General features: G+C 35.2%; 2 protein-coding genes across 2 annotated transcripts; one reads left to right on the forward strand and one right to left on the reverse strand.

The window, feature by feature from the left end:
* Positions 1-425: 425 nt before the first annotated feature.
* CYB-1 (cytochrome B561-1) lies at positions 426-3,372 on the reverse strand. Its single transcript, XM_028252459.2, has 4 exons — positions 3,043-3,372; positions 2,237-2,285; positions 988-1,187; positions 426-890 (listed from the first exon to the last, which is right to left on the reverse strand). Exons 1-4 carry the CDS (start codon positions 3,187-3,189, stop codon positions 585-587), a joined length of 702 nt encoding a protein of 233 aa, XP_028108260.2. The 5' UTR covers positions 3,190-3,372; the 3' UTR covers positions 426-584.
* A 7,366-nt stretch (positions 3,373-10,738) lies between these two features.
* Positions 10,739-24,147, forward strand: LOC114307099 (nuclear matrix constituent protein 1). Its single transcript, XM_082897442.1, has 7 exons — positions 10,739-10,895; positions 10,980-11,254; positions 18,137-18,346; positions 19,138-19,391; positions 20,322-20,592; positions 20,716-20,799; positions 21,352-24,147. The coding sequence occupies exons 2-7, from the start codon at positions 11,000-11,002 to the stop codon at positions 23,440-23,442; spliced, it is 3,165 nt and encodes a 1,054-aa protein (XP_082753568.1). The 5' UTR covers positions 10,739-10,895; positions 10,980-10,999; the 3' UTR covers positions 23,443-24,147.
* The last annotated feature ends 1,766 nt before the right edge of the window (positions 24,148-25,913 follow it).

Consider the following 25,913-nt stretch of genomic DNA (forward strand, 5'->3'; position numbering starts at 1 on the left):
TTATGCAATGGCCTGTTGGAAAATATTGTGTGCATGCACAGATAAAAGTTTGTAACCATATCCAAAGTGTAATAAAAATAAAAATAAAAAAGAAGAATTTGCTCAGCTTCACAATAAAACAGAACCTAAGTTTCTTCTTCTGTGAGAATGGAAGAACTAAAACAAGCACTTGGTGGAAGACTGGACAGATATAGGAAGCTACTTGCTCTCTCAACGCAATTCAAAAAACCAAAAACAGAACATAATAATGTTTGAAATGCCAAAACAAAAAGCAAAAACAAAACATATTGACGTCTGAAATGCCAAAACAAAGTGTATGCTCATCACACGAGCTCACTGAGAAGAATCCTGAAGTCAAACCAGTCATAGAAGTCAAATGGCCAAAATGATATAAGAATCAAGTTTTCATTAATTTCCTATACTCATTTGGAAATCAAACAGCCAATTGAGGAAAATTTATTGAGTTTTTGAGTTTTACTTCAGTCATCCAATTCTTCACATGTATGTAAAAAAAAACTGCAATTCCTAACAAAGGATAAGCCTCTCTCCTAGTCATACCGGATTTCAAACAGATATTACTCATCCTATTCTATTGATCCCCTGAGAATTTCATCTTTCCCATTCACAGGAGAAATAACTGCCAGAACAACAAACCCACCTAGAACAACAATCAAGACTCCCAAACAGTTCACTAACAAAGCCTCTGTAGAATAGCGCGTTATAACCTGGTTTGTTTGAAGGAATGTGGCTTTTTCTAGGATACCAGTAGTGCAAGTAACGATAGCGAGGGCATAAATATAAACCCCGAAATATACATGCCATGGCAACAGGGTAGCTCTGCTGTTTCTTGAACCACCCGGGTACCAAAAGGTTGCAAATCCAACAGTCCACTGTTCACAAGGAATCATTGCAAAACTTGAAATTAAATTGTGTGATTTTAAGCTTCTCATCATCCCCAACAAAATATAGGGCTGTTAAGAAAAAGACCTGGATAGCAAATAGTATAAGGCAAGTGAGGCCCAACCATGAATGCAGACTGTAGAAATTGTCAATGCCCTTATCGATGTGGAATTTCAAAGCAGCCCATACACCAATTATGCTCAAACAGAAAGCCACGAATTGCACTGAGAGATGAACTAATTTTTTGAAGCTCTTTGTTCCTGAAACAGTCTTGTAGGCAATCATAGCTGCATAAATTCACATCAAGAAATTATAAGAAGGTTTTTTATAATACAGAAGAGGACTTAGAACCAAATGAAGGGATAAATACCAGAAAACTTGTCAGTGTAGGACAACCCATTTATATTTATTTCTCGTTCTTTTCTTTTTTTTCCGTTCATAAATCCATTTATATTTATTTCTGAGTGTGCATAAAAAGTTTTCAGTTATCAGTTGAACATTTCCTAAGCCTAAGGTGTACAGTGACAGTAAACGATGCAACAAATCAAGTGTGGTATTCTAAGAGGGGGAAAAAAAAAGAAGAAAAAGAATATTGTCATTGACTAAAAAGTTGCATCAATCTAAGTGCATAAGGGCTACTGTGGCCACCGGAGAAATCGTGCATCTAAACATTCATAGTTACCAGTGGAGACTGTTATATCCATAACCCTCCAATTCCGCAATGTGTGGGTCCTACAGTGTCACAAAGGGTGCTACAGATCCAACAAAAATAAGTGTGGATTTAACTATTACCTAAGTTGTCTGCCATCACATCACATCCATTTCCTTTCATTGCAACAAAATTTTCCAATTATTTCCACCAAGAAACAATGGTAAAAGTTAGTGTTCTAGTCCTCCCTATCTGATAGCCATAACAAATAACACCTCATGCAAGGCTGCCTAACTCGACATCCCAAATAACAATCTTGAAGGAAGTTCATATATACAATGAAACAAAATTACTGTTGATAAACTTAGGATATGATTACAAAGAAAACAATAATTAATTTTAATATCAAGCAAGCATGACCACTTATACAACTAAATACAAATATCTAACAACTCCACCATAACCTGAAATCTTTAAAAATAAATAAGTAAATAATTTTTTTTTAAAAAAGGCATTTTTTTACTGTCACAATTATTGCATTAGAAACAATACCAGAACAGTATCCAAAAACCATAGATAGCAAGCACATGAATAAATCACTGCACTCTCCAAACTATGGTCAAGAACTTTCCCGGTGGTATATTGAGATAAATATAACTGAATCATGAGTAAAGAACCACTATTTACCTTCACCATTCAGAAGTACTAGACCAACCACCATTAATACAGGATGGACCTGTCAAAAATTACGAAATAGATTAAGAAAGATGCTTCACATCCACAGGGAGATATGCTAAATACTAAGACCAAAGAAGGTTCACAACAGCTTGTGTTAACCAGCTTTGCAACACAGACCAGCACAAATGTGAATGCAGACAATGAAAATGCAAAAGAGAAGAGCAAATATCCCCTGCCTGTAGCAGAAAGGTACACATTTCAACTACAACATTGACTTCACCTCCACCACCCAGAAAATGAAGAAACTACGGACCTGGTAAATTTCACCAAGTTGCTAAACTCAAAATTCTTAATAAAAACATAATTTTAGCGCATGAAGTAATATATGAAGTAATAGGCCAAAAGGGTTCTTCACTGGCCCACAGAAAATGAAACCTTGTGTAATAACCTATCGCTGTGATTAATTCATTGTACATAATGACCGCCATCAAAGCAATCGAGCAAAATTTTGAAGTGGTAACGTGGCACAAACTTGTGAGATCCTAAACTTGATCCATAGTCAAACTAATCCTAAAAGCCCAACACAAAAAGGTAAAATTTGCAAAATAAAATCCAATATAACACATGAAGGATCCAGTCAAATTCCACGGGACAATGAAACCATAACCACAGTGACAAAAATCAACAATTACCCACTTGAATACATAGTCGCGTTTAATAGAGGAATAAAATTGTCAAAAAGTGGGATTTAATAGATGAAAATGTGAAAAATGGAGAATTTAGGGTACAGTACAAGAGAGAATGGAGAAAAATACATTGAAGATGAGATCTTTGTTATCGGAGATGAGAGCTAATCCTCCTCTGTAATGCAGAGTCCAGGTAAGGACGAGAGCTGCCACTATGACTCCGATAATCCTCACCAGAAGAAAGATCGGGAGTTGAACCACAGGAACCGCCATCATCAACTCTATCTATACAAATACAAATACAAATACAAATACACGTATGTGTGTGTGAAGAGAGAGAGAGAGAGAGAGAGAGAGAGAATGAGGGTTTTTCAATGGCGATTCACGGTGTGATGTGAGACTCTGATCACTTTAGACAATTCGTAATTAAGGAGTTCATTAAACTCGGATCTCCCCGGGTCAAATAGATGCGTTTCTGCCAAGTCAGACGCCCAAATCACGTGCTTTCTCAATCCACGTGTCTTTCCTCTGAACAGTTGGAAAAAGAGAAATTATCAAGTGATTTTAGAGTAAGAAAAATGCTTGGGAGCACTAATTAGTGCTCCCACTAATTAGGTGGCAGTGGGTCCCGCCATTAATGATGTGATGTTTTGGACTTGGAATTGTATTTTTTTTATTTATTTTTTATTTTTTTAATGTATTAGTGCTATTAGTGGTGATATTTTTAGTGGGATGAATCATTGTTGTTAGAGTAATACTATCCGGGTATATTTGATTGAGGATTAGAGTATGAAATAAAAATAATATTAATTTATGGATCCAATAATTTTGTGTTTATTTTGAAATTTTGTTTCAAAATTATTAATCTAATAGATAATTAATCTAATAAATTTGTAGGATTATTAATAATGAGGTAGGGGTGAGATTATATACCCTAAGTTGGAAAATAAAATAAAAATATTTTTTTATCTTCATATATTTTCTTATCCATTACAAATCAAACAATGGATAATGGATAATTTATCTTACTAATCTAATTAGATAGTGAATATTACACTGATTTGATAGAATTATTAATACTTTTACTATTAATCTTGTGAATCAAACATGACGTTATCTAATATTTATACGGCTCATTGTGTGACAAGTGCTATATGAGAAATGACCTGCTGTGCAATTCACGGAATGTAATCTTAATATAAAATTATATAAGTTCTATAAATTTTCATAAATGATCTTATAAAAATATATAAATTAAACACAAATTTGAACAACTTCATGAAAATTTACAGTATTTTGTGAATTTATACAAATTTTTATTCAACTTATACATTTTTATAAAACTACTTATGTAAATTTATGAAAGCTTAAATAATTTTGTGATAGAATTGTATACGGTATATATTACACATCAAATTTTTTTTTTTCCTATTTTCAATATCACTTAAAATAAAATTCTACTCAATGAAAGTTAAATTACTGTAGAACTACCATATAATTTTGCAAATCGATTGGCGCTTGATTGACCCTGTTTGGTAGGACTTATTTTCATCTTATTTCAATTTTTAGTTTAATTTAAACTATTTTGATGTGTTTGGTTCAGTTTAACAATACAACTTATAACTTTTTATAAGTCAAAAATCAACTTATTCTTCGAGAGGGGTAGGAGAAACTTAATTTATAAGTCAAAAATTAACTTATGTTCACAGTTATAAGTCACTTTTCCACAGCTCTACCAAACGGGGCCATTGTAAGGATAAGAATATGATGAGATTATGGTGTGATAGTGTCTCTATTGTTTTTTTTTTTTCCCCCATTAAATTTGAGTAAACATTTTGGTTAAAAAATTCATCTGATATTAGTTTAAAAGCCAAAAATTTACTAAAATAACTAAAAAATCTATAACTTTATATAAAAAAATCAAATATTCTTTTTTTCTTTCTACTTTTTGCACATCTTTTTGTAAAAAATCAAAAAGTCATTCCAAACATATTAGTTTTTTTTACTTTATATTTTAGCAAAAAGTTACTAAAATAGTTTATTTCCAAACGAGGCCTAAGCGTTCAAACATTAAATTTTCAATTTTCATCCAACAACTAGTCGATTAGGAGGAAGTTCAGGCGGTCATCCAACCTAATGTAAATTATCTTCAAATTTTTTCTAATCCAGTCATCCACCCAATTATTCGGCTGGTCGTCCACCTGGTAGACCAGCCAGTCATTCATCCGATCATCTACCAACGATCACCAGCAAGATTTTATGAAACATTAAATAGTCTTTTGATTTGATAAAAAAGTAAAACTTTTTTTCATTTGATACTAATTTTATGAAACAGTTAAAAACATTATTTTCACCCAATTTTTATTAAATTTAAATTTGATAAAAGATTTAAATATGAATTAAAGATGGTCTAAGTGATTCAACTTAGTTGGAGAGGGAAAGTTTAGCATAATCAACATTTCGTTTTATTGATTAAAAAATCAAAACAAATTGCATGTTATGGTTTAATTTTAGAAATATTTACCTATAAATCTCATCTTGAGGAATGGTAATTCAACATTTTGTTTTATTGATTAAAAAATAAAATAAGTTGCATGTTATGGTTTAATTTTAGAAAAATTTACCTATAAATCTCATCTATTATGTTTTTTTTTTTTTTAAAAAAAAAGAAGAAGTTAGGATACACAACCTGTGATAATCAAATTTGGAATGAATTTTTATATGAGAATCTTTTTATTTATTTATATATATAGGAAAATGGTCTGGACCCCCAGCACCCCCACTAGTTTTTCATTGGCTGAATTTTTTTTTTTTTTTCTGTCTTGCTTCACAGCCCCCCACGTGGAGGTGGGGGTGCTGGGAGTCACCTCCACTGGGGTCCCCAGCATTACTAATATATATATATATATTTTTAGAATGACTTCAGATATGAAATTCTTCAAATATTTCAAAAGGATGTGAGATTGTTCAAATATTTCAAAAGGAGTACAAAAACTCCTTAGTAAACTTTGAGCAAATATATAATTTCAATCTGTAACACTCTAATATAACACTCAAACGTAACACTTCTAAAAAAACTCCTTATTATACTTTTTCCAAACATAATACTTTAAAAAAATTCATTTGTGTAACACTTCAATATAACACACAAAAGAATTTCTTAGTGTATTTTTTCTAAACGTAATATTTTAATGTAACACTTAAAAAAATGATGTGAGATTTTTCAAACCATTCAAAAAGGAGTACAAAAATTTCTTAGTAAGTTTTGGATAAATGTATAATTTTAAGCTGTGAGTACTACATTTAAAAAAATTACATTATGCACTTTTTTAGTGTTTTTATGTGTGTTACATTGGAGTATAACATTTGAGATTGCATTGATTGAAGGTTATATTTGTAAAAAGTACACTAAGGGGGTTTTTTGTGTGTTACATCGAAGTGTTACGTTTGGAAAAAATTCGGAGGGGTTACATTGTTACGTATAAGAAAAGTACATTAAGGAGTTTTTTAATATATTATATTGAAGTGTTACGTTATTAGAATGTTATTTAAAGTGTTACGTTCTTATTGGTAATGTGAGATTTGTTATAGAAGGCAGGAAAATTCAAAACTTCTATACTGTAGATTGTCCAAATGTGTAATTTTACATTTGGAGAAACCTACTATCATTCCTCAAAAATTAAACCCAAACGTGTAAGTGACTACCCTTTTATATAATTTATTATTTAATGAGACTTTTAGGTTCATAAGAAAAAAATGATAACTAAATAGTTCATAAGATCACATTTTTAAATTTATTGGTATTTCACCCTTAATTTTATTGGTTTAGTGTAAAGGAATAATTGATATAATTTTTTTTTTAAATTAGAATATTTTCACATAAAAAGGAAAAATAAATAAATTTTATTTTATAAAGATTTTCTCAATAACTTTTACTATATGTAACGTGTATTATTGATAAAATTTATATAATACACACAATTTTAAAACTAAAATAGACCACACATTATGAAAAATATGTTGAAAATTAAAATTTCAACTGATTGAAAATGGTTCGAATTATTAGGTTTTTGTTTGTTTGTTCGTTTGTTTGTTAAGGCAATGCCCCTGAAGACAAAATTATATAAAAGTTGTGTATTATCAAAATAAGTCACTCAAAGATATATGAAGAATAATTATACATTAAAAATTACTGTTATTATTTTTAATTAAACATAATAATAAAAAATTCGTTTATATACAACATTTCAACTTCGGCAGACTACCTACACCCTCCTTGAGATTTAGCTATATTGCAGATTTTTTCTTGAGTATTCAAAAATTACATTTTACCTCTCGAGATTTATATTTGCATAACAATTTACCCCTCACGCTAAGTAAACATTAGGAATTATTATTGAAGGATGATATTGCTCCTGATACCTTTCCAAAACATCGAATAACCTGATTTAACCTGAAATCCTTTTGGTAAACCAACAAAATTTACAAAAGAATTACGTTAAATGAAAAAAGAAATTAAGGTTTTGTTTGATTTAATTTTTGAATTATGATTTGAATTTTGAAGAAAGAAAAATTGTTTGGTTTTGAGTTTTGAGTTGTATTTTAAAATTTTTTGAGTTTATATTTTTTAATATTCAAAAATTTTCTTAATTTTATTTTTTTACGGTAAATATTGTCACGACCCAACCCTAGGGGCTTAGGATTTGAATCGCAACTTACTAACTTATTCTTATTCGTAGCAAATTAAGCTGCACAAGCGAAAATAAAAATAAGTAAACAGAAATTTTACGTCATGTTACTATTTAAGAAAGGGGAAATACATTTCTAGGGCTTTCATTATTTTATTATTCAGTGACCAGCCCCGAATAGAAACAAAAGGGAGCAAAAATATAAAAAAAAGAAAGATAAAATAGTGATTCAACATCAGTCCATGTGCAGGTTCCATTTTGTGGGGTTATGGATTTTCCTTACATCTCGTCACCTGAAAGGGTAACAGTTATAAGCACATAGCAGAGTGAGAAATATTATGTCAAGAGTGTAGAGAATACAAAATAACCATGGATAACTGGTTAGGCTAAAATATTTGCATAATTTAATTTAAATGACAATTTATTTAACGCAGCAGAATACAGAAATCATGTAAATAAATAATTACAACCATGGTATGAAACAGAACAGAGCAGAGGTCACAGAAGTGACAGTCAGAACAGAGGTCAATGGATTCATGACAAACAGAGGACCACAAAGTGGTCAAACAGAGGCCAGTGGTTATTTAAGTCCCCCAAGGCATGGGACTCCCGTGTGGTGATACTTACAAAACATAATTGTTTATAAGGTTATAGTCAAATATATTTTAAAATTTAAACAAACATATCCATAGATTTCTTTTTAAGCAAATAGAGTTTAGAAAGTAACTCACGTGACTAAAATATTTATAAAACATAACTTTTATTTGTATAACTTAAATATAACTTGTATAAAATAAGTTATGATAATTCAAAACATTCGTAAAACATATAATGGTAAATCAAGGTATATCATAACTCACCTTAATTATAACCCTTAGCCTTACTTTACTATCAGAACTTCACTACTATAAGTTTCTTCCTCTCGATTTTTCACTCTTCCTTTCCTTTATTTTCCGTCGTTTGTTTTTTTTTTATTCCTTCTCTTATTTACAACACATTTGCTCCTATTTATACAGCAACCCGAGCCTTGATGTGAGTGCCACGTATCCTCTCTATATGGGGCCATCATTAAGCTAGTAGATTTGAGCATTAATTGTAGATCAAATTCACAGATTTAGATAAGTTTAAATCTCCTCAATATATATCTATATATACTTGGGCCTTTGTTTTGCTTGGGCCAATATTTGATATATCTATATATACTTGGGCCTTTATTTTGCTTGGGCCAATATTTGCAAGGGTTTTGCTGGGCCAACACTAACTTAGACTTTTATTATTTATTTTTATTTTTATTTTATTTTGGGCCGAAGTTCACAACCTTGCTGGGCAACTAGTTTATAACATTTTTTTTCCTTTTTTTTTATTCATTTATTTATTTGTTTTGGTGTTAAGTTATCATTTATTACTATTTTTAGTTTGATCCAATTAATATTACAATTCCATAAGTGTGTTAATTGCTCCCAAATACTAATTCCCAAATATATATTTTTTTACTTAATTCTATATTTGATAACCTAATGTCAAATTAGGTTTATATTTTTATTTATTTAATAGTCTATCATCACATGCAACCATAATTATATATAACTCTAAATATTTATGTGGTACCTAATTAAACGTTCGGGTGTCACAAATATTTTTTTATTGTAATTTTTTTTTAATGTATGCTGTAATTACTACACTTGTGCACTGTATTTTTTAAAATATTTAAAATATTTTTTATTTTAAATATATAATTTTCATTTTAAATATTTATCTTAAATATTTATTAGTAAAATATTTTTTTAATGTTTTTTGAATATTTTTTTTTTAAAAATTTTAAATTTTTTTGAATCGCTCATATATATCTAAATTATAACAAATTATTTGACCAATACTTAAAAAATAATAAAATATTTTTTTTTGAAAAAATAAAAGAATAAAAAATATTTTTCATCAAAAAAAAAAATTTTTTTGAAAAAAATCATAAATAAAAAATAATGTAAAGAACAAAATAAAAATATATTTTTTTGAATTTGTTTTTTTTAAATGGAGTTCTGTAAATATTGTAGTTATGAGTTTTGAAATTTTTTTATTCAAATCCTGATTTGAGTTCTAAACCAAACGCAACTTAAGTTTTTGAAACCATGTTTAATTTGCTGTTTAGAAAAAAAAATTAAAATATTTTTTTTGAAAAAAAGAAACTAATTTAATAAAAATATATTTAGTTTGTAAAAATTATTTATAATCTCTCTCGAAAAAAAAAAATATCAATCCCAAATGTCCACTAATGTATTTCGCATCCTTGAATCATGCTTTGAATTTTTGTGTATCGAAAATTTTATATAATTTAATAATTGAGATTATATTGAAATAGAGAGAAAGATGGAAAATCTTATGATACACATCTCTTTAAGGGTGTGTATCATATGTACCATATCATAAATTAACATAATTGAATTATAAAATTTTGTAATATCAATCACAAAGTACATAATTTTACTATAAATTGACATAATAAAAAATATTGTAATCAATAATAATAATTTTTTATTTTTTATTTCTTAACTAAATTATTTTTTAACTTTTTAAAAACAAAATTCAAAAACAAATACTGAGCAACTATTGATTGATTTGACATAATATATCAGCCAAATATTATCATTTTTCTATATAACACAATTATGAGCATTTTAATCAATTTACTATATCTGTTAACGACATTAAGGCCAAGTTTGGCAATACCAAAATAATCCATCTTTTTATCTTTTTTTTTTTTTTTTCATCATATCACCTCTCTACTTTTGTGCACATCTTTTCGTAAAAAGACAAAAAGTACACTTATTTAGGTCATCCCAAACAAACCCTAAGCCATTGTTTGGGAAGTGGGTTTGGGACAAAAATAGTCACAAAAAACAAAATAGATTTTTAGTCTAATAAGATAAAATATTACGTTCAATTCATAATTATTATATTATTTCTCTTAAAAAAAAGTTAAAAAAATCAATCCGCTTCCCAAACCAAGCGTAACTGTAACAAGATAGATGTAATTTTTAAAATCTCAAATTTTTCTTTTTATAATTTTAGCTAAATCTAAGGGGCGCGTAGGTAATTTACCTTTTCAACTTTATAAAGCTTCACTCCAACCCGCCATAACTGAAAGGACATTTCGCGTTCCATTCGAAAGTAGGCATCGTTTCAAATACTCGAATTTCGGAAATTCGATTCACCTACGGCTACTCTCTCTCTCCCCCTCTATCCTATTCTTCCCTCTTAACTCCACCATTTAGGGTTTCTTATTGGCGACTGTTTTCTGTGAGTACTACTTCGATCTCGTTGTTCATCTGACTCTGGACTTGGGATCTGTTCTTTAACTTTATTTTTGTTTTTTATTTGAAGGGTCTATTTGGGAAACTTCCATGATGTTTACGCCGCAGAGAAAGGTCTGGTCTGGTTGGTCACTCACGCCCAGGACTGACCCGGTCCAGAAGAACGGTTATGTGTCTGGTTCGGACCCTGTTTTAAACCCTAGGAACGTCGAGACGGTCGTCAAGGGTAGAAAAACTGTCGCTTTTGTGGAGTCCACCACGCCGCCTCCACCGCTGGGTTCGTTGGGCGAAAATGGTGGGACGAAGGTAGCAATTGTTGAGAAACTTTCAAAGCTCGAAAACGAGGTGACTGGATAACCCATTTTTAGTCTTTTATCTGTATGGGTTTAGAACACTGAGGCCTACTTTGTTTGTGAAACATGGCAATTGGGAAAAATTATTGGGGGCCCTCACATAGGCCATTACTTTTGACATTTCTATGTTGTACCCTACCTCAATTGTGTTAGGATCAAATACACACTCAGAAAAATATCACACACACAGAGAACACAATATTTACGTGGTTCGGCCCAATGCCTACATCCACGGACAGAAATGAGAATTTTCACTATAATGGAGCAAAATACAAAATATAGAGGAGAAGATGAAACTCACTCAACTCACAGCTCTCACTCTCCAATTTCTGATATCTCTCATCCTCTCCCTCCCATCTCTATTTATACACAAAAGGAGTAGGTGGGAGAGCCTTCATTCTTGACTTGGGTAGCCTCCATTCTTGACCTTTGCTATGGTTGGTGGCTGCCAAGCTTGACTTGGTTGGTTGCCTTCCCATGTTTTTCATGCATGTGGGTTGGAACAACAATTCTCCCCCTCCATACCCATATGCATGACTGACTTCTCACTTGAAGTCCATCCCGGCAATGTCTCTGCAAATTTCGAGTTTGTCTCTCGAGACCACCTTTGTAAGCATGTCAGCTGGATTCTTATCTGTGTGAATCTTGGTCAGTTCCAATAACTGCTTGTCCATCACTTCGCGTATCCAATGATACCGAACATCAATGTGCTTTGTGCGAGAATGGTACATTGAATTCTTGCTCAGGTCTATGGCACTCTGACTATCACAATGTACTGTGAACTTTTCTTGCTTTAATCCCAATTCTTGGAGAAACCGTTTCAACCACAACATTTCTTTCCCGGCTTCCGCTGCGGCAATATACTCTGCCTCAGTTGTGGATAAAGCAACACATTTTTGCAGCTTGGACTGCCAAGACACAGCTCCCCCTGCGAAAGTGAACAGCAATCCTGATGTAGATTTCCTACCATCAAGATCGCCTGCCATATCTGAATCAGTATAGCCTTCCAAGACTGGTTTAGCATCTCTAAAGCACAAACACATTTTTGCTGTACCCTTGAGGTACCTCAGAATCCACTTGACTGCTTCCCAATGCTCTTTTCCTGGATTGGAAAGGAATCTGCTTACAACTCCAACCGCATGAGCAATATCTGGTCGGGTGGACACCATTGCATACATCAAACTCCCTACAGCGGATGAGTAGGGAATCGCCTCCATCTCTTGTCTTTCCTTTGTAGATGAGGGACAAGAATTCTTGCTCAGCTTGAAATGATTAGCCAGCGGAGTACTGACTGGCTTGGCATCTTTCATGTTGAACTTCTCAATTACTCGTTCAATGTACTTCTCCTGTGACAGCCACAACTTCTTGGCTTTCCTGTCACGCACAATATTCATGCCCAAAATTTGCTGTGCAGGGCCTAGGTCCTTCATGTCAAAGGACTGTAATAACTCCTTCTTCAGTGATCTGATTGTTGTGGCATCTTGTCCAACGATCAACATGTCATCAACATAGAGTAGAAGTATGATAAAGTTTCCACCGGGAAATGTCCTGACATAAACACACTGGTCTGCAACAGTTCTCTTGTACTCATGACCTACCATGAATGAGTCAAACTTCTTGTACCACTGTCTCGGCGCTTGTTTGAGGCCGTAGAGACTCTTCTTCAATCTGCAGACTAAGTTTTCTTTCCCTTTGACTTCAAAACCTTCTGGCTGCTCCATGTAAATTTCTTCCTTCAGATCACCATGGAGAAATGCTGTCTTCACATCCATTTGTTCAAGTTCCAAATTCAAACTAGCTGCTAGTCCCAAAACTACTCGAATGGATGTCATTTTCACAACTGGCGAGAAGATTTCATCAAAATCAATACCTTTCTTCTGCCCAAAACCTTTGACAACCAATCGAGCCTTATACTTGACTAGCTTTCCGCTGCCATCTTTCTTCAACTTGAACACCCATTTGTTCTGCAATGCTTTTCGACCCTGGGGAAGTTTCACCAAATCATAAGTCTGATTCTTCTGCAAGGATTGCATCTCTTCTTGCATAGATTGCTGCCAGCTACTCTTCTCCTTATGATTTTGAGCTTCTTGAAAACTTTCTGGCTCCCCCTCATCGGTAAGCAAAATATATTCAGAAGCAGGGTATTTGGTTGACGGCTTAAATTCTCTTGTTGATCTTCGTAACTGTGGACCAACAGTCTCTGGTAGAGGGGGTTGTGGCTCCCCCTGCTCAACACCCTCTACTTCTGGATCTTCTTCTTCTAGAAATCCATCCTGCAACTCTACATTATTGACTGCATGCTGCGGTAACTCTTCTTCATCAGTGGCATGCTGTGATGGTGCAGGGTTTGGAATAATTTCTGAAACATCATCAACTTTGGGTTTGGCTGGTTGCCCAAAGTCTTCAAAGGTCTGGCCTTCTTGAAACACCACATCTCGGCTTCGAATGACCTTTTTGTGTTTCGGATCCCACAATCTGTATCCAAATTCTTCATCTCCATAGCCAATAAAGATGCATGGAGTGGCTTTGTCATCCAGCTTCTGTCTGTGCTCTTTGGATACATGTGCAAATGCTTTGCACCCAAACACTCTCAAGTGAGAGTAAGAAATCTCCCTTCCAGACCATACTTCTTCTGGAATCTGAAAATTCAGTGGAACTGATGGCGATCTGTTGATCAAATAGCAAGCAACACGAACAGCTTCTCCCCAAAATGGCTTTGGTAGCTTTGCCATTTTGAGCATACATCTGACCTTCTCCACAATGGTTCGGTTCATTCTCTCGGCTATACCATTGTGTTGTGGGGTTCCAGGAACAGTCTTCTCATGCCGGATGCCGTGAGTAGCACAGTAGGCTTTAAATTCCTTTGATGTGTACTCGCCTCCATTGTCTGTTCGGAGACATTTCAGCTTCTTTTCAGTCTCCCTTTCCACCATAGCATGGAATGTCTGAAAATGCTGGAACACCTCAGCTTTGGTCTTTAAGACATAAACCCATACCTTCCGTGATGCATCATCAATGAATGTCAGAAAGTATTTTCTACCACCCAAAGATTCCACTTCAATGGGACCGCAAACATCAGAGTATACTCTGCTCAACAACTCTGATTGTCTTCTGGATGATGAATGGAAAGCTACTCTATGATGCTTCCCAAACAAGCAGTTGTCACAAGGATTTAATTTTGCATCTTTGGCAAAGGGAATAAGTGACTTCTTTGCCAAAATCTGTAACCCTTTCTCACTCATGTGACCGAGCCTTTTGTGCCACAAATTTGGTGACGTCTCATCTTCTGCTGCGTTGAGACTATTTGAATTCACCTCCACATGAGTCTTGTATAGTGTGCCAATTGCCTGTCCTTTGGCTACCACGAGAGATCCCTTTTTCAACTTCCATATGCCTTTGCCAAAGTAGTTCTCATAGCCTTGTTGATCTAAGGCTATCCCTGAAATAAGATTCAGGCGTAAATCGGGAACATGCCTGACATCTTTCAACACCATCGTGCACCCAACTTTGGTTTGGATATGAACATCACCAATTCCCACAATTTTTGAAAAATTGGAGTTACCCATTTTCACTGTACCAAAATCTCCAGCTTGGTACGTACTGAAGAACTCCTTCTGGGATGTAGCGTGGTAGGAAGCTGCTGTATCTACCACCCACTCGGTGTCGTTGTCTGACATATGGAGGCATTCTTCTTCTTCAACAGAGAATAATGCAATATCCTCTGAGACAGAAACTGCAGTGGTCCCATCTTCGGTCTTTGGCTGTCTATTGCCTTGTTGTTGTTCTCCCTTCAAGGCATAGCAATACTTCTTTATGTGACCCTCCTGGCCACAATGGTAACATTTGAACCTTGGCCGGCTCGTTCCTTCTTTGAATTTCCCTCTGTCTTGAGATCTTCCTCTGCTGCGTCCTCTACTTTTGCTTCTTCCCCTGCCCCTGCCTCTGCTTTTATTTTCTGTGACGAGGGCATGGGATTGATCTCCACCCATTTCTTTCTTTCTTGCCTCTTCACTAAATAAGGCATCTGTAACCATGCTCATGGTCAGTTTCCCTTCTGGGGCAGAGTTGCTGAGAGACACCACCAATGTCTCCCAACTGTCTGGCAAAGAACTGAGCAGCAATAGGGCCTGCATTTCATCATCTAACTCCATTTTGACAGTTGTTAGTTGGTTCACCAAATTTTGAAACTCACTGGTATGTTCAGCAACAGAGATACCGCCTTTCAACTTCAAATTCACAAGTCTCCTCATCAGGAGGGCTTTGTTCCGAGCAGTCTTCGACTGGTACATGCCTTCTAACTTTATCCAGAGAGCGTAGGCATCAGTCTCCTGGGCGACATGGTGGAAGACACTGTGATCAATCCATTGTCTGATCTGGCCAATGGTCTTTCGGTTCTTCCGCTTCCAGTCTTCGTCTTTTTCCGTTGGTGGTTTAACTCCATTAAGCTCAATGGGGTTAAACAAATCTCGGCAATACAAGACATCTTCCATTCTAGGCTTCCAAATGACATAATTGGAAGCATTTAACTTTATCATAGAACCTGAAGTCGACGTTGATTCCTCCATCATACAATAATGATCGTTGGCTGAAAAACAAGTTTTGCTGTGGAGTCCGGACTGGTCAAATTAGCCGGAAAAGCACTTCGGATTGCCAAAATAAAAACTTCAAAATTTTTCAAAACTTATTTGCAAAATCTGACCGTACGGATGTGTCCGGAATACTCCAAATAGTCGGAAACCACTATTGGATCACCCAAATCGGATCTCAAATGGCTTAGATCAAGCCAAAACAGATTGAATGGTTCAGATCGGCAGAATCTGGTGCGCCTGCGAAGCACCAGATTATTTCTCCGGTTCTGCTGACGTCAGCGGCTCAGTCAGCGGCTTGGTCAACTCGGCTCCGGCTCGGCTTGGCGCGCGCGTGCTGATGGCGCGTGTAAGGCACGCGCTGTTCCCTCAGTCGTCTTCCTCCTTGAACCGCGCGTGGAGCGCGTGTCGCGAGTGGGATCACGCGCCGGGTGCCTGAACGGCGCGTGTGAGCGCGTGATGAGAGTGGGATTCACGCGCCAACTTCCAGGGGCGCGTGGGAGCGCGTGCGGCCTCCGTTTGGTGTCTGTTTTATATTTCTGGACTCCTCTCGTCGAGTCCTTGCTCCTGGTATGCTCAAAATCGGATTTCGAGCAATACGATTTCTGGGCAGTTTCGAAACAATACTCTGGCTCTGTTTGGTTGTGCTCTGAAATCAATTTTCTACCCGTGTGTTGGAGTATGATGTTTGGTTTCGTTTTCAAATCAATTTTCTACACTCTGCAGAGAGAACTCTGATGCACAGGTGCCTTTTTTGTCCACCCGGATGACCACCCGGTAGACCACCCGGATGACCACCCGGATGTCCGGCTGGTTCCAGATTTTTTTTTTTTTTTTTTTTTTTTTTTTTTTTTTTTTGCAATTGATTTATATAATCGGGACAAATATTTTCTGAAAATTTTTAAATTTTTTATGTGCTTTAAAATAATTTTGAATTGTATGTTTAGTTATGAGTTGTAAATTTTTGTATCACATATCAAATGTCACATCAATAATTTCCCACTCAAATCAAACCTCTTTTCCAAAACTATTTTCAAAACTCTTTACCAAACAAATTTTCTACACTCAAATCATAATTCCACAACACACAAACTCAAAATACAACTCATACTCTCAAATCACATTTACAAAACTCTACCAAACACTACCTCTGTTTTTCCGAAAAACGTATAATTTGGCTCTGATACCACTTTGTTAGGATCAAATACACACTCAGAAAAATATCACACACACACAGAGAACACAATATTTACGTGGTTCGGCCCAATGCCTACATCCACGGACAGAAATGAGAATTTTCACTATAATGGAGCAAAATACAAAATATAGAGGAGAAGATGAAACTCACTCAACTCACAGCTCTCACTCTCCAATTTCTGATATCTCTCATCCTCTCCCTCCCATCTCTATTTATACACAAAAGGAGTAGGTGGGAGAGCCTTCATTCTTGACTTGGGTAGCCTCCATTCTTGACCTTTGCTATGGTTGGTGGCTGCCAAGCTTGACTTGGTTGGTTGCCTTCCCATGTTTTTCATGCATGTGGGTTGGAACAACAAATTGCCACCCTAATATTTATAGACAAAACATCAATATAAATGTGATTGGTCCCACCATGTAAATCAATAGTGGTAAATGTCTACATGGTACCCAAAACTTGCTTAGTTCTCAGTTCTTGGATTATAACCAAGTGCAATTTGTACTTCTTAAATGAAATTTTTTTGCTACATCATGTTGATGAAAATATATCTTTCAATAACTCGAGATCTCCATGTTGATTACTTTTGAGAACAGAATGAGCTTAATTGGGAGGCAGATGGTAGAGTTGTTGTTGGAGCACTAGGAACGTGGATGGTTTTTGGGTTTGGGTGCCTTGAAACTTTGAGATCTAGTATCGAATGTTGATAACTTTGACGGAATTGTACTGTTAAATATTGGATGGAAGAGTGGTGAAAGAATATATAGTAACTTCCAATTCTATAACTCTATGAGGCGAGTTTTTAAAATTTTGGAGATTTAGAACCACCATTTAGTGTGTACAAGCTGGCCTGGACACCGGTTATTAAAAAAAAAAAAATTTCTTATTACACCGGGAGAGTTTTAGCAAATGGGGATATAAAAGATTTGGTTGACCATTACTTTCATTGTAGTAGAGTATGTTGAATTCTGATATAAATGCCCACTGCAAAGCCGATAAAATACGTCAAATATAGTGATTGAATGGTAAGGTTACATTTGTTGAATTTAATACAGCTTGGTGTTCTTATATGGCTAAATTCATTTTTGAGCAGCTTTTTGAATACCAGTACAATATGGGCCTTCTCCTGATTGAGAAAAAGGAATGGACTTCAAAGTATGAAGAGACTGTGCAAGCTCTAGCAGAAGCAAAGGATGCCCTTAAACGAGAACACGTTTCACATTTAATTGCAATGTCTGAGATCGAGCAGCAAGAAGAGAATTTGAGGAAGGCCTTGGGTGTTGAGAAGCAGTGTGTGCTTGATGTATGATTCCTTCTTATCTTAGTTTCTCAGTTTTTTGAATCTCTTTTACTTTCAATATGAGAAATTGCATGTTGTGATCTTTTTTTTTTAATAATATTTTTTTTATTGATATCAATTGCAGATTGTAGGAATGTGATGCATGATTTAAAGGATGTAGATGTACATTGTTTAGTCTGCACTACATGCTTTCTTTAATTTGAATATAAATTTGTGATACAGACTTCATTTTTTAATTGGAAAAGCAATGTGTAGGATGAGTTTTTGGAAGCCTCTTAATGGATAGCAATATGTGCAAAAATCATATTGATATGGAATTGAGGCAATGCATTATGGAACAATATGATTTAAGCAATCTGTATCAGCTATTCTACAAATCTATCCTTCCAAAGATCAAAGCATACCTTTTTGCTCGTTCTAAATTTCTTTGTGATTTTAATGCCTGGTTATGGTTACTTATCCTGATTCGGAGCCGAAGTTGAATTAACTAACAAAGATGTCTGATGATTGAAAGAGTGATGTGATTGATATTGTATATTTGTTTCTTCAGTTCTATTTCTGTATCTGAGTAAGTGTAACAAAAAGTTACTGATTTGTTTTATCAGTCTCTTGTTTCAAACATTTAAGAGGCTTAGCAGTAGCTAGTTATTCTGTTTTATTGGTTGCAGGTAAGAATACACTTGGTTTGTTGGGTATCCTTGGAACAAATATAACACTTGGTTTGTTGGGTATCCTTGGAACAAATATAATTTTCTTGTGGTTTTGTTCTTCTGTTGTTATTGTGGTTGCTGCAGCTAGAGAAGACTTTGCGTGAGATGCGTTCAGAATATGCAGAAATCAAGTTTACATCTGATTTAAAGTTGGCTGAAGCAAATGGTCTCATTACCAGCATTGAAGAGAAATCTTTAGAGGTGGAAACAAAGTTTAATGCTTCTGATGCGAAGCTTGCTGAGGTGAGCAGAAAGAGTTCAGAGATCAAAAGAAAATCACATGAGGTGGCAATTCGAGAAGACGCACTTCGAAGGGAGTGCATATCATTCAATGCAGAGTATGCTTATGGCCCATGATCCCTTTTATCTTTATTGTCTTTATCTTGCAATCCCTTGAGTAAGAATATAAAAGGTTATGATCATGGTTTTAAAAACCGGACCGGACCGGCCGGTTCAACCGGTTGAACTGGTGACCGGATGGGGTTCCGGTCCGGTCGACCCTCTTAAACCAGTCATTTGAAAAAACCGGCCTATTTTTTGAAAACCGGTGAACCGGTCGACCCGGCCACGGGTTGATTGAACCGGTCCGGCCTCTTTTTTTTTTTTTTTTTTTCCTGTTTTTCTATTTTCTTTCTTTCTTTTCTTTCTTATTTTATATATATATATTATATATATTATATATTATATATATAATAAAAATTTAATTGGAAACTCTCTTTTAAGGGTCTCCTCTTGTGAGGAATCCCATTGAGAGCTTGAAATTATTGTGAAATCTTCTATCTATTTATAAGAAAAAAATTCTTCCAAAAAACTCAAGAAATCTATGTGGGATTCAATCAAATTCATTGGAGGGAAACTTAAAATTTGATATCCCTCCAAAAATTTTGCTCTTCTTTCAATCAAAGTGTTTGAATTAAAATCATATGGAAGGAATATTAAATATTTAAATTCTTCTTCCAAAATGAAAATTAATAATATTTTTAAATATATTTTTATATTTTTTAATAAAAAAAGTATTAAGAGAAATATTTAAGATTATTAAAATTTTTAATTTATAATTTTATTACTTATATTTTTATTTAAATATAATTTTAATATATTTATGACGTCACGGTTCGATTCCGGTTCAACCCGACGGTTGAACCGGTGACCCGTCCACCCGATCATTTTTCCGGTTCATTCACCGGTCCGGTTTTTAAAACATTGGTTATGATAAATTATCAATTTTATTCCAACTGCTAAAAGTTTTTTTATTCAATTTTTCTCAGGCAAGAAGCGCGTGAGAGTACGTTATCAAAGCAAAGAGAAGACTTGCGAGAATGGGAAAGAAAATTACAAGATGGAGAAGAAAGGTTGGCTGAGGTTAGAAGATTGCTCAATCAAAGAGAGGAGAAGGCCAATGAGCATGACACACTTTTTAAGCAGAGACAGAATGACCTTGAAGAGGCACAGAAGAAGATTTTCATGGCTAAATCAACTTTGAAAAAGAAAGAAGATGATATAAGCAGGAGGGTGGCAGAGCTATCTGTTAAAGAGAAGGCAGTATTTTAATTTTATTTTTACCTTTGGTTTTTTTTGTTTATTTTATTATTTGGCTAAATGAAACTCTAGTTAAGTACATAATTGATGTTTTATGTCTATATATTTCTTCTTTTAAAGCAGGAAGCTGATGCTATGAGAAACAGTTTAGAGATGAAAGATAAAGAATTGCTTGCGTTAGAGGAAAAGCTTGATGCAAGGGAAAGAGTAAGTCCTTACAACTAGTATAAATATATCCACTTTTTAATAGTACATTTAATTGGTCCCAGTGAAGATGGTGACAGGTATCAAAGAAAGCGAAAAAAAGATATACACCTGTCTTCTTTGTCTCCGCCCGATTCAGTTACTTCAATTCTCTTATGAGTTGCATCTATATTCACATATGTGTATGTATGTAATATATACATCTATAAATTGTGAATCCAGGCACCAGGTTGGAGTTTGTATTCTCCTTGTACAGGCCCTGGAGGGTACGATTCAGTGACTAGTGTTAGTTCAATTAATTTTTAAGAATGTATGCCTGTTCTAAGTAATTGATTCCACTCAGGATCGATTTTCTTCTATTTTCTGTATCACTTTTGTTTTACTCTCTCTCTCAACTGGTGGAGCAAGGAGATGCAAGACCCAAAAGATGGACAAGCTACCAATAAAACTACACCTTGTGCCGAGAAAGAAAAAAAAAAGATTGTCTGTAGATTCGTATCTTTGGAAATCATGATTATGATGCTGACAGTTGTCCTCTACATGGGATTCCTGCAGGTTGAAATTCAGAAACTTCTTGATGAACACAAGACCATCCTGGATACAAAGAAACATGAGCTTGAGTTGGACATGGAACAACAGAGGAAAGCTTTTCATGAGGACTTGAAAAGCAAGGAAATTGAAGTGGAGAATAAGGAAGCTGTACTCAACCACATGGAAGAAAAGGTTGCAAAACATGAACAGGCATATGCAAAGAAAATGGAGAAATTTATAGAGAAAGAGAAGGATGTTGAAGCAAAATTAAAAGATCTGAAAGAAAGAGAGAAGTCCATTAAAGTTGACGAGAAAAAGCTGAAGAATGAAAGGAAACTAATTCTTCTTGATAAGGAGAAGTTGCTTAATCTCAATGATGAGCTTGAGAAGACGAGGGCTGAGATTGAAGAACAGCAATTGAAGATTAATCAAGAGATGGAATGTCTGGAAGTTACTAAAGAAGAGAGGACAGAATATGTCCGTCTACAATCAGAACTGAAACAGGAGATAGATAATTGTAGACAACAGAGGGAACAGCTGATGAAGGACAGTGAGGAGTTGAAGCAAGAAAGGGAGAAATTTGAGAAAGAGTGGGAAGAGCTGGATGAAAAAAGAGCTGAGAGTAAGAAGGAGCTAGAAGATGTCACTAAACAAAAGGAAAAGTTAGCAAAACTGGAAAGGTCTGAAGAGGAAAGGTTAGAGAATGAGAAGCTGGCAACACGGGATTACGTTCAGAGAGAGTTAGAAGCTCTTAACCTGGCTAAAGCTTCATTTGCAGCTAGCATGGAGTATGAGAATTCATTGATGGCTGAGAAAACTCAGAGTGAGACAGCCCGAATGCTTCACGATTTTGAGGTGCAGAAAAGAGAACTCGAGACTGAAATGCAGAACAGGCGGGAGGAGATGGAGAACCATCTGCATCAAAGGGAGAAGTTATTTGAGGAGGAAAGGGAGAAGGAACTAAACAATATTAATTACTTGAGGGAAGTAGCCCGAAGAGAAATGGAAGAAATGAAACTAGAAAGACCAAGGATAGAGAAAGAGGAAAAAGAAATAGCTGAAAACCAGAAGCAACTTGTTGGACAGCAGCATGAAATGCAGAAAGACATTGATGAACTTGTTAATCTTAGCAAGAAGTTGAAGGACCAGCGAGAACAATTTATGAAGGAAAGAGAACGTTTCAATGCATTTGTTGAGAAATTCAGAAGTTGCAATGCCTGTGGGAAGATTACTTGTGAGTTCATGGCTTCTGATCTTCAATCTTCACCTGAAATGGACAATGCAGAGGAACTTCCTTTGCCAAGACTAGCTGATGATTATCTGAAGGAGGCTGTTCGGGGTAATGTGGTCACTTTTGAGAGGCAAAATAGTGGGATATCCAGAGGCGTGATTCAGTCAGCGCTTCCAGCATCTGGGGGAAATATATCCTGGCTCCGGAAATGCACCTCGAAGTTATTCAATTTGTCTCCAGTTGAAAAGAATGAAATTGATGGTCCTCATAATCTGACTGAGAACCCTATGTTTGGAAAGCATATTAGTGTAGAAGAACCACAAATACGGTTATTGAGCACTGAAGATGGACCAGAATCCTTTGGGGTTGCTACCGATTCTTTCGATGTTCAGAGGATTCAATCTTACAACAGCATCGGAGAGGTGAGTTTTGGGCAGGATCAATCTGTCGATGATCAAAGTGACATGAATAGTAGGATACAAGAAATTCCAGAAGATTTGCAGAATTCTGATTTGAAAGGGGTTCACCAGAAACCTGGCAGGAGAGATAAGAGAGTTAATAGAACATGCTCTGTGAAGGTGGTTTTTTCAGAGGCCAAGTCTATACTTGGTGATGCCTTTGAACATAAGGGTAATGCCGAGGATTCTGCAAAAATGAATGAGGAAGGCCATGGAGAATCTAGTATCATGGACAGGCAAAAACCAAGAAATGCACGAAAGCGTGCTCACAGCTCTCTAAACACAGTGAGCGAGCAGGATGGCAATCACAGTGAAGGTCGTTCTGATAGTGTCAGTGCAAGTCGTCGCAAGAGGAGACAAAAAGCTGCTCAAGCTGTGCAAATTCCCAGTGAAGTACAACACAACCTTCGGAGACGCAAAACATAAAAGTCTCGGGAAAGTGGTGTATAGGGTAAAAGAAGCTGTTGAGCACCCAGAGATGATTGAGGGCCTGACTTGTCCGCAGGACTGATGCTCTTACCTACCAGCACGATGGTTAGACTGAGTCATCGTGCTTCATAAACCTGTTCAAGTAGCAATGGGATTAATGAATGTCAGTGATTTTTTTGGAGGTAAATAGTGCCTTTTATTTTGTTTAGTTATGGTATGCAATGCTTTCTACATTTAGAAGGGTGGAAGCTGTTCAAGAGAGCAGGCCTTCAAATTGAAATATCAGGTACAATAAATCAATGAACATTTGGTTGCACACTGACCAATTGCTGCACGTAAATTTGCTGGCTGAGCCACAACCTGTTGTTTTGTTTTGGTTTCCTTCGGATGTTTTTGGGAATTTCAAGTACCTACATTTTATGACTAAGTCTGCAGGCAGTGGCTAATGGAGCATTGTCTGACCACAACAAAGGTGTGGAAGGAGGTGGGATGATGGCAGAATATTCTGTGTGGTGTTTTGAAAAGTTGATAAAAAACTGACTTTTTGGCTTTTTTAATATATTTTGTCTTTTTATGAGTAAAAAATATAAGAGGTGATATTATGACTCAAAATAGGTAAAAAGTTAAAAACTGACTTTTTACTGGGTTGCCGAAGCATATGCGTGAATTTTTATCAATAAAATTGTTAATACTTTTTCTTCATATCCATGGTTTGCTCTCTCTCCCTCTCTCCATATCCTTGATGTTATTGTATCACTTGGCATCATTATATATTTAAATATGAATAATATAATAATTTCATCAGCTCCACTGACATTGTGAAAGTTGTCGTTACTATAGGAGATGGCATTTTAATTTTATCAAAATTATGGAGCTACTATAATTTTTTCGTTACTTAAGGGAGGCCAGTGTAATTTATCCTAAAACTTCACTTTCAAAAGTTTGCCCAAAATCATCAATGTTTTCGTTTCCTGGAATAAGAATGAGAATGTAAAATCTACTCCAAAATTATCAAGAGCTTTGAAATAATGCCAAAACTGGGTGAATTACAAATTAATGTTAGGAAACAAGTAAAATACATATGCAATATAAAACAAAACAGCTGTTCCATAATAAGCTCATTCAGCAACTGTTATTTGAACATCCCCCTCCCCTTCATGGATTAAGCAGATCGGTTTTACCACTTGAGCAATAGACTCTGAAGAAGCTCTTTCAGCAACTGCTCTTGTTCATCACTGTGATAGGTGAACAACTTGTGAATAATTTTTTTTTAATTTTTTTTGGGATGCAAGGTAAGAACATCATATGAATAGGAATCTATGTAATTCTTTCCCTCCAAACATAATTAAGGTACTGTCAATTCACAGATCAAATATGTTTTACATTGCCATCCCCCCCTCCATAGTTATTTTTTCTCATTTCCTAATTTTTGTCGAAGTCCTATAAATGGTATTATTGGAAGAATATGTGATTCAAATGGAAACATGACAGGCTTTTAGAGATAAGGTCCAAACACATTCAGGCAAATTTAATTTAAACATATAGATGTTATCAAGGTCCAAACACATTCAGGCAAATTTAATCTACAAGTACATGTTTTGAAACAATAAAAAGATCTATACATGCCATGTTCTTTCTTGCTGTTACATTGCATTTAAATTCATATCCAAATTCCTCGAGTAAAGAATTGGCAGGTACCAAGAGGTGTCAGGTGTGAATGATTTAACATGATATGGCTTGGTTACAGTTAAGGAGTACATTAAATGTTACATGGGAAGTGGGATTGGCATTTGAAAAATAACAAAGTAGCAAATCTCCAAATATCGTTCAACCATGTTTACCTATATCTTATTGAGAGTGCCTTCTTTGCTGTGGTGCAGATAGTTGAACACTGTTGCAGTGATCTACCAACCTTATGACGGGGGTTCAAGTCATGGAAATCAATCTCTTCACCCAAAAAAAAAACAAAAAAAGGAAAGAGTATGGATCAAGTTGCATTACCTACTACCTCTCACACGTTGCTCAAGCTTAAACCTTGTACTTGAGGATTATCATCCACAGCTTCAGCACAGCTTACCCATTTAAATCTCTGCTGAAATTAATACAAAAATAATAATAAATTGAGACTACCAATCTCTAGCAATATGATCAAATCACCAGCAAACAAAGTTAAGAACTGCCTACCTGTATAGGATAGGATTAAGCAACTTAACATTTTCAAGATGGAAATCAGTAGATTTCTCACTGTTCATATGATAAAATGGATCTCTTCAACGGTAGACCTGCCTCCAGGTGCCCTAGGGGTTTCATAGCATCTTTTGGTCTTCCACTTAACTTGGCTGTCCTCAGACTTCGATTGAACACAAAACATTTTTAGCCAGCCAGGGGTTGTTGCTGTAATTCTTTCTGAAGCTAACCCTACAACCCCTCAACACCTGAACCAAATCATGAATAGGGACTTTTATCTG

This window comes from Camellia sinensis, chromosome 1 (genome assembly GCF_055761805.1).
Source record: "Camellia sinensis isolate YWXY chromosome 1, ASM5576180v1, whole genome shotgun sequence".
NCBI lineage: Eukaryota > Viridiplantae > Streptophyta > Magnoliopsida > Ericales > Theaceae > Camellia > Camellia sinensis.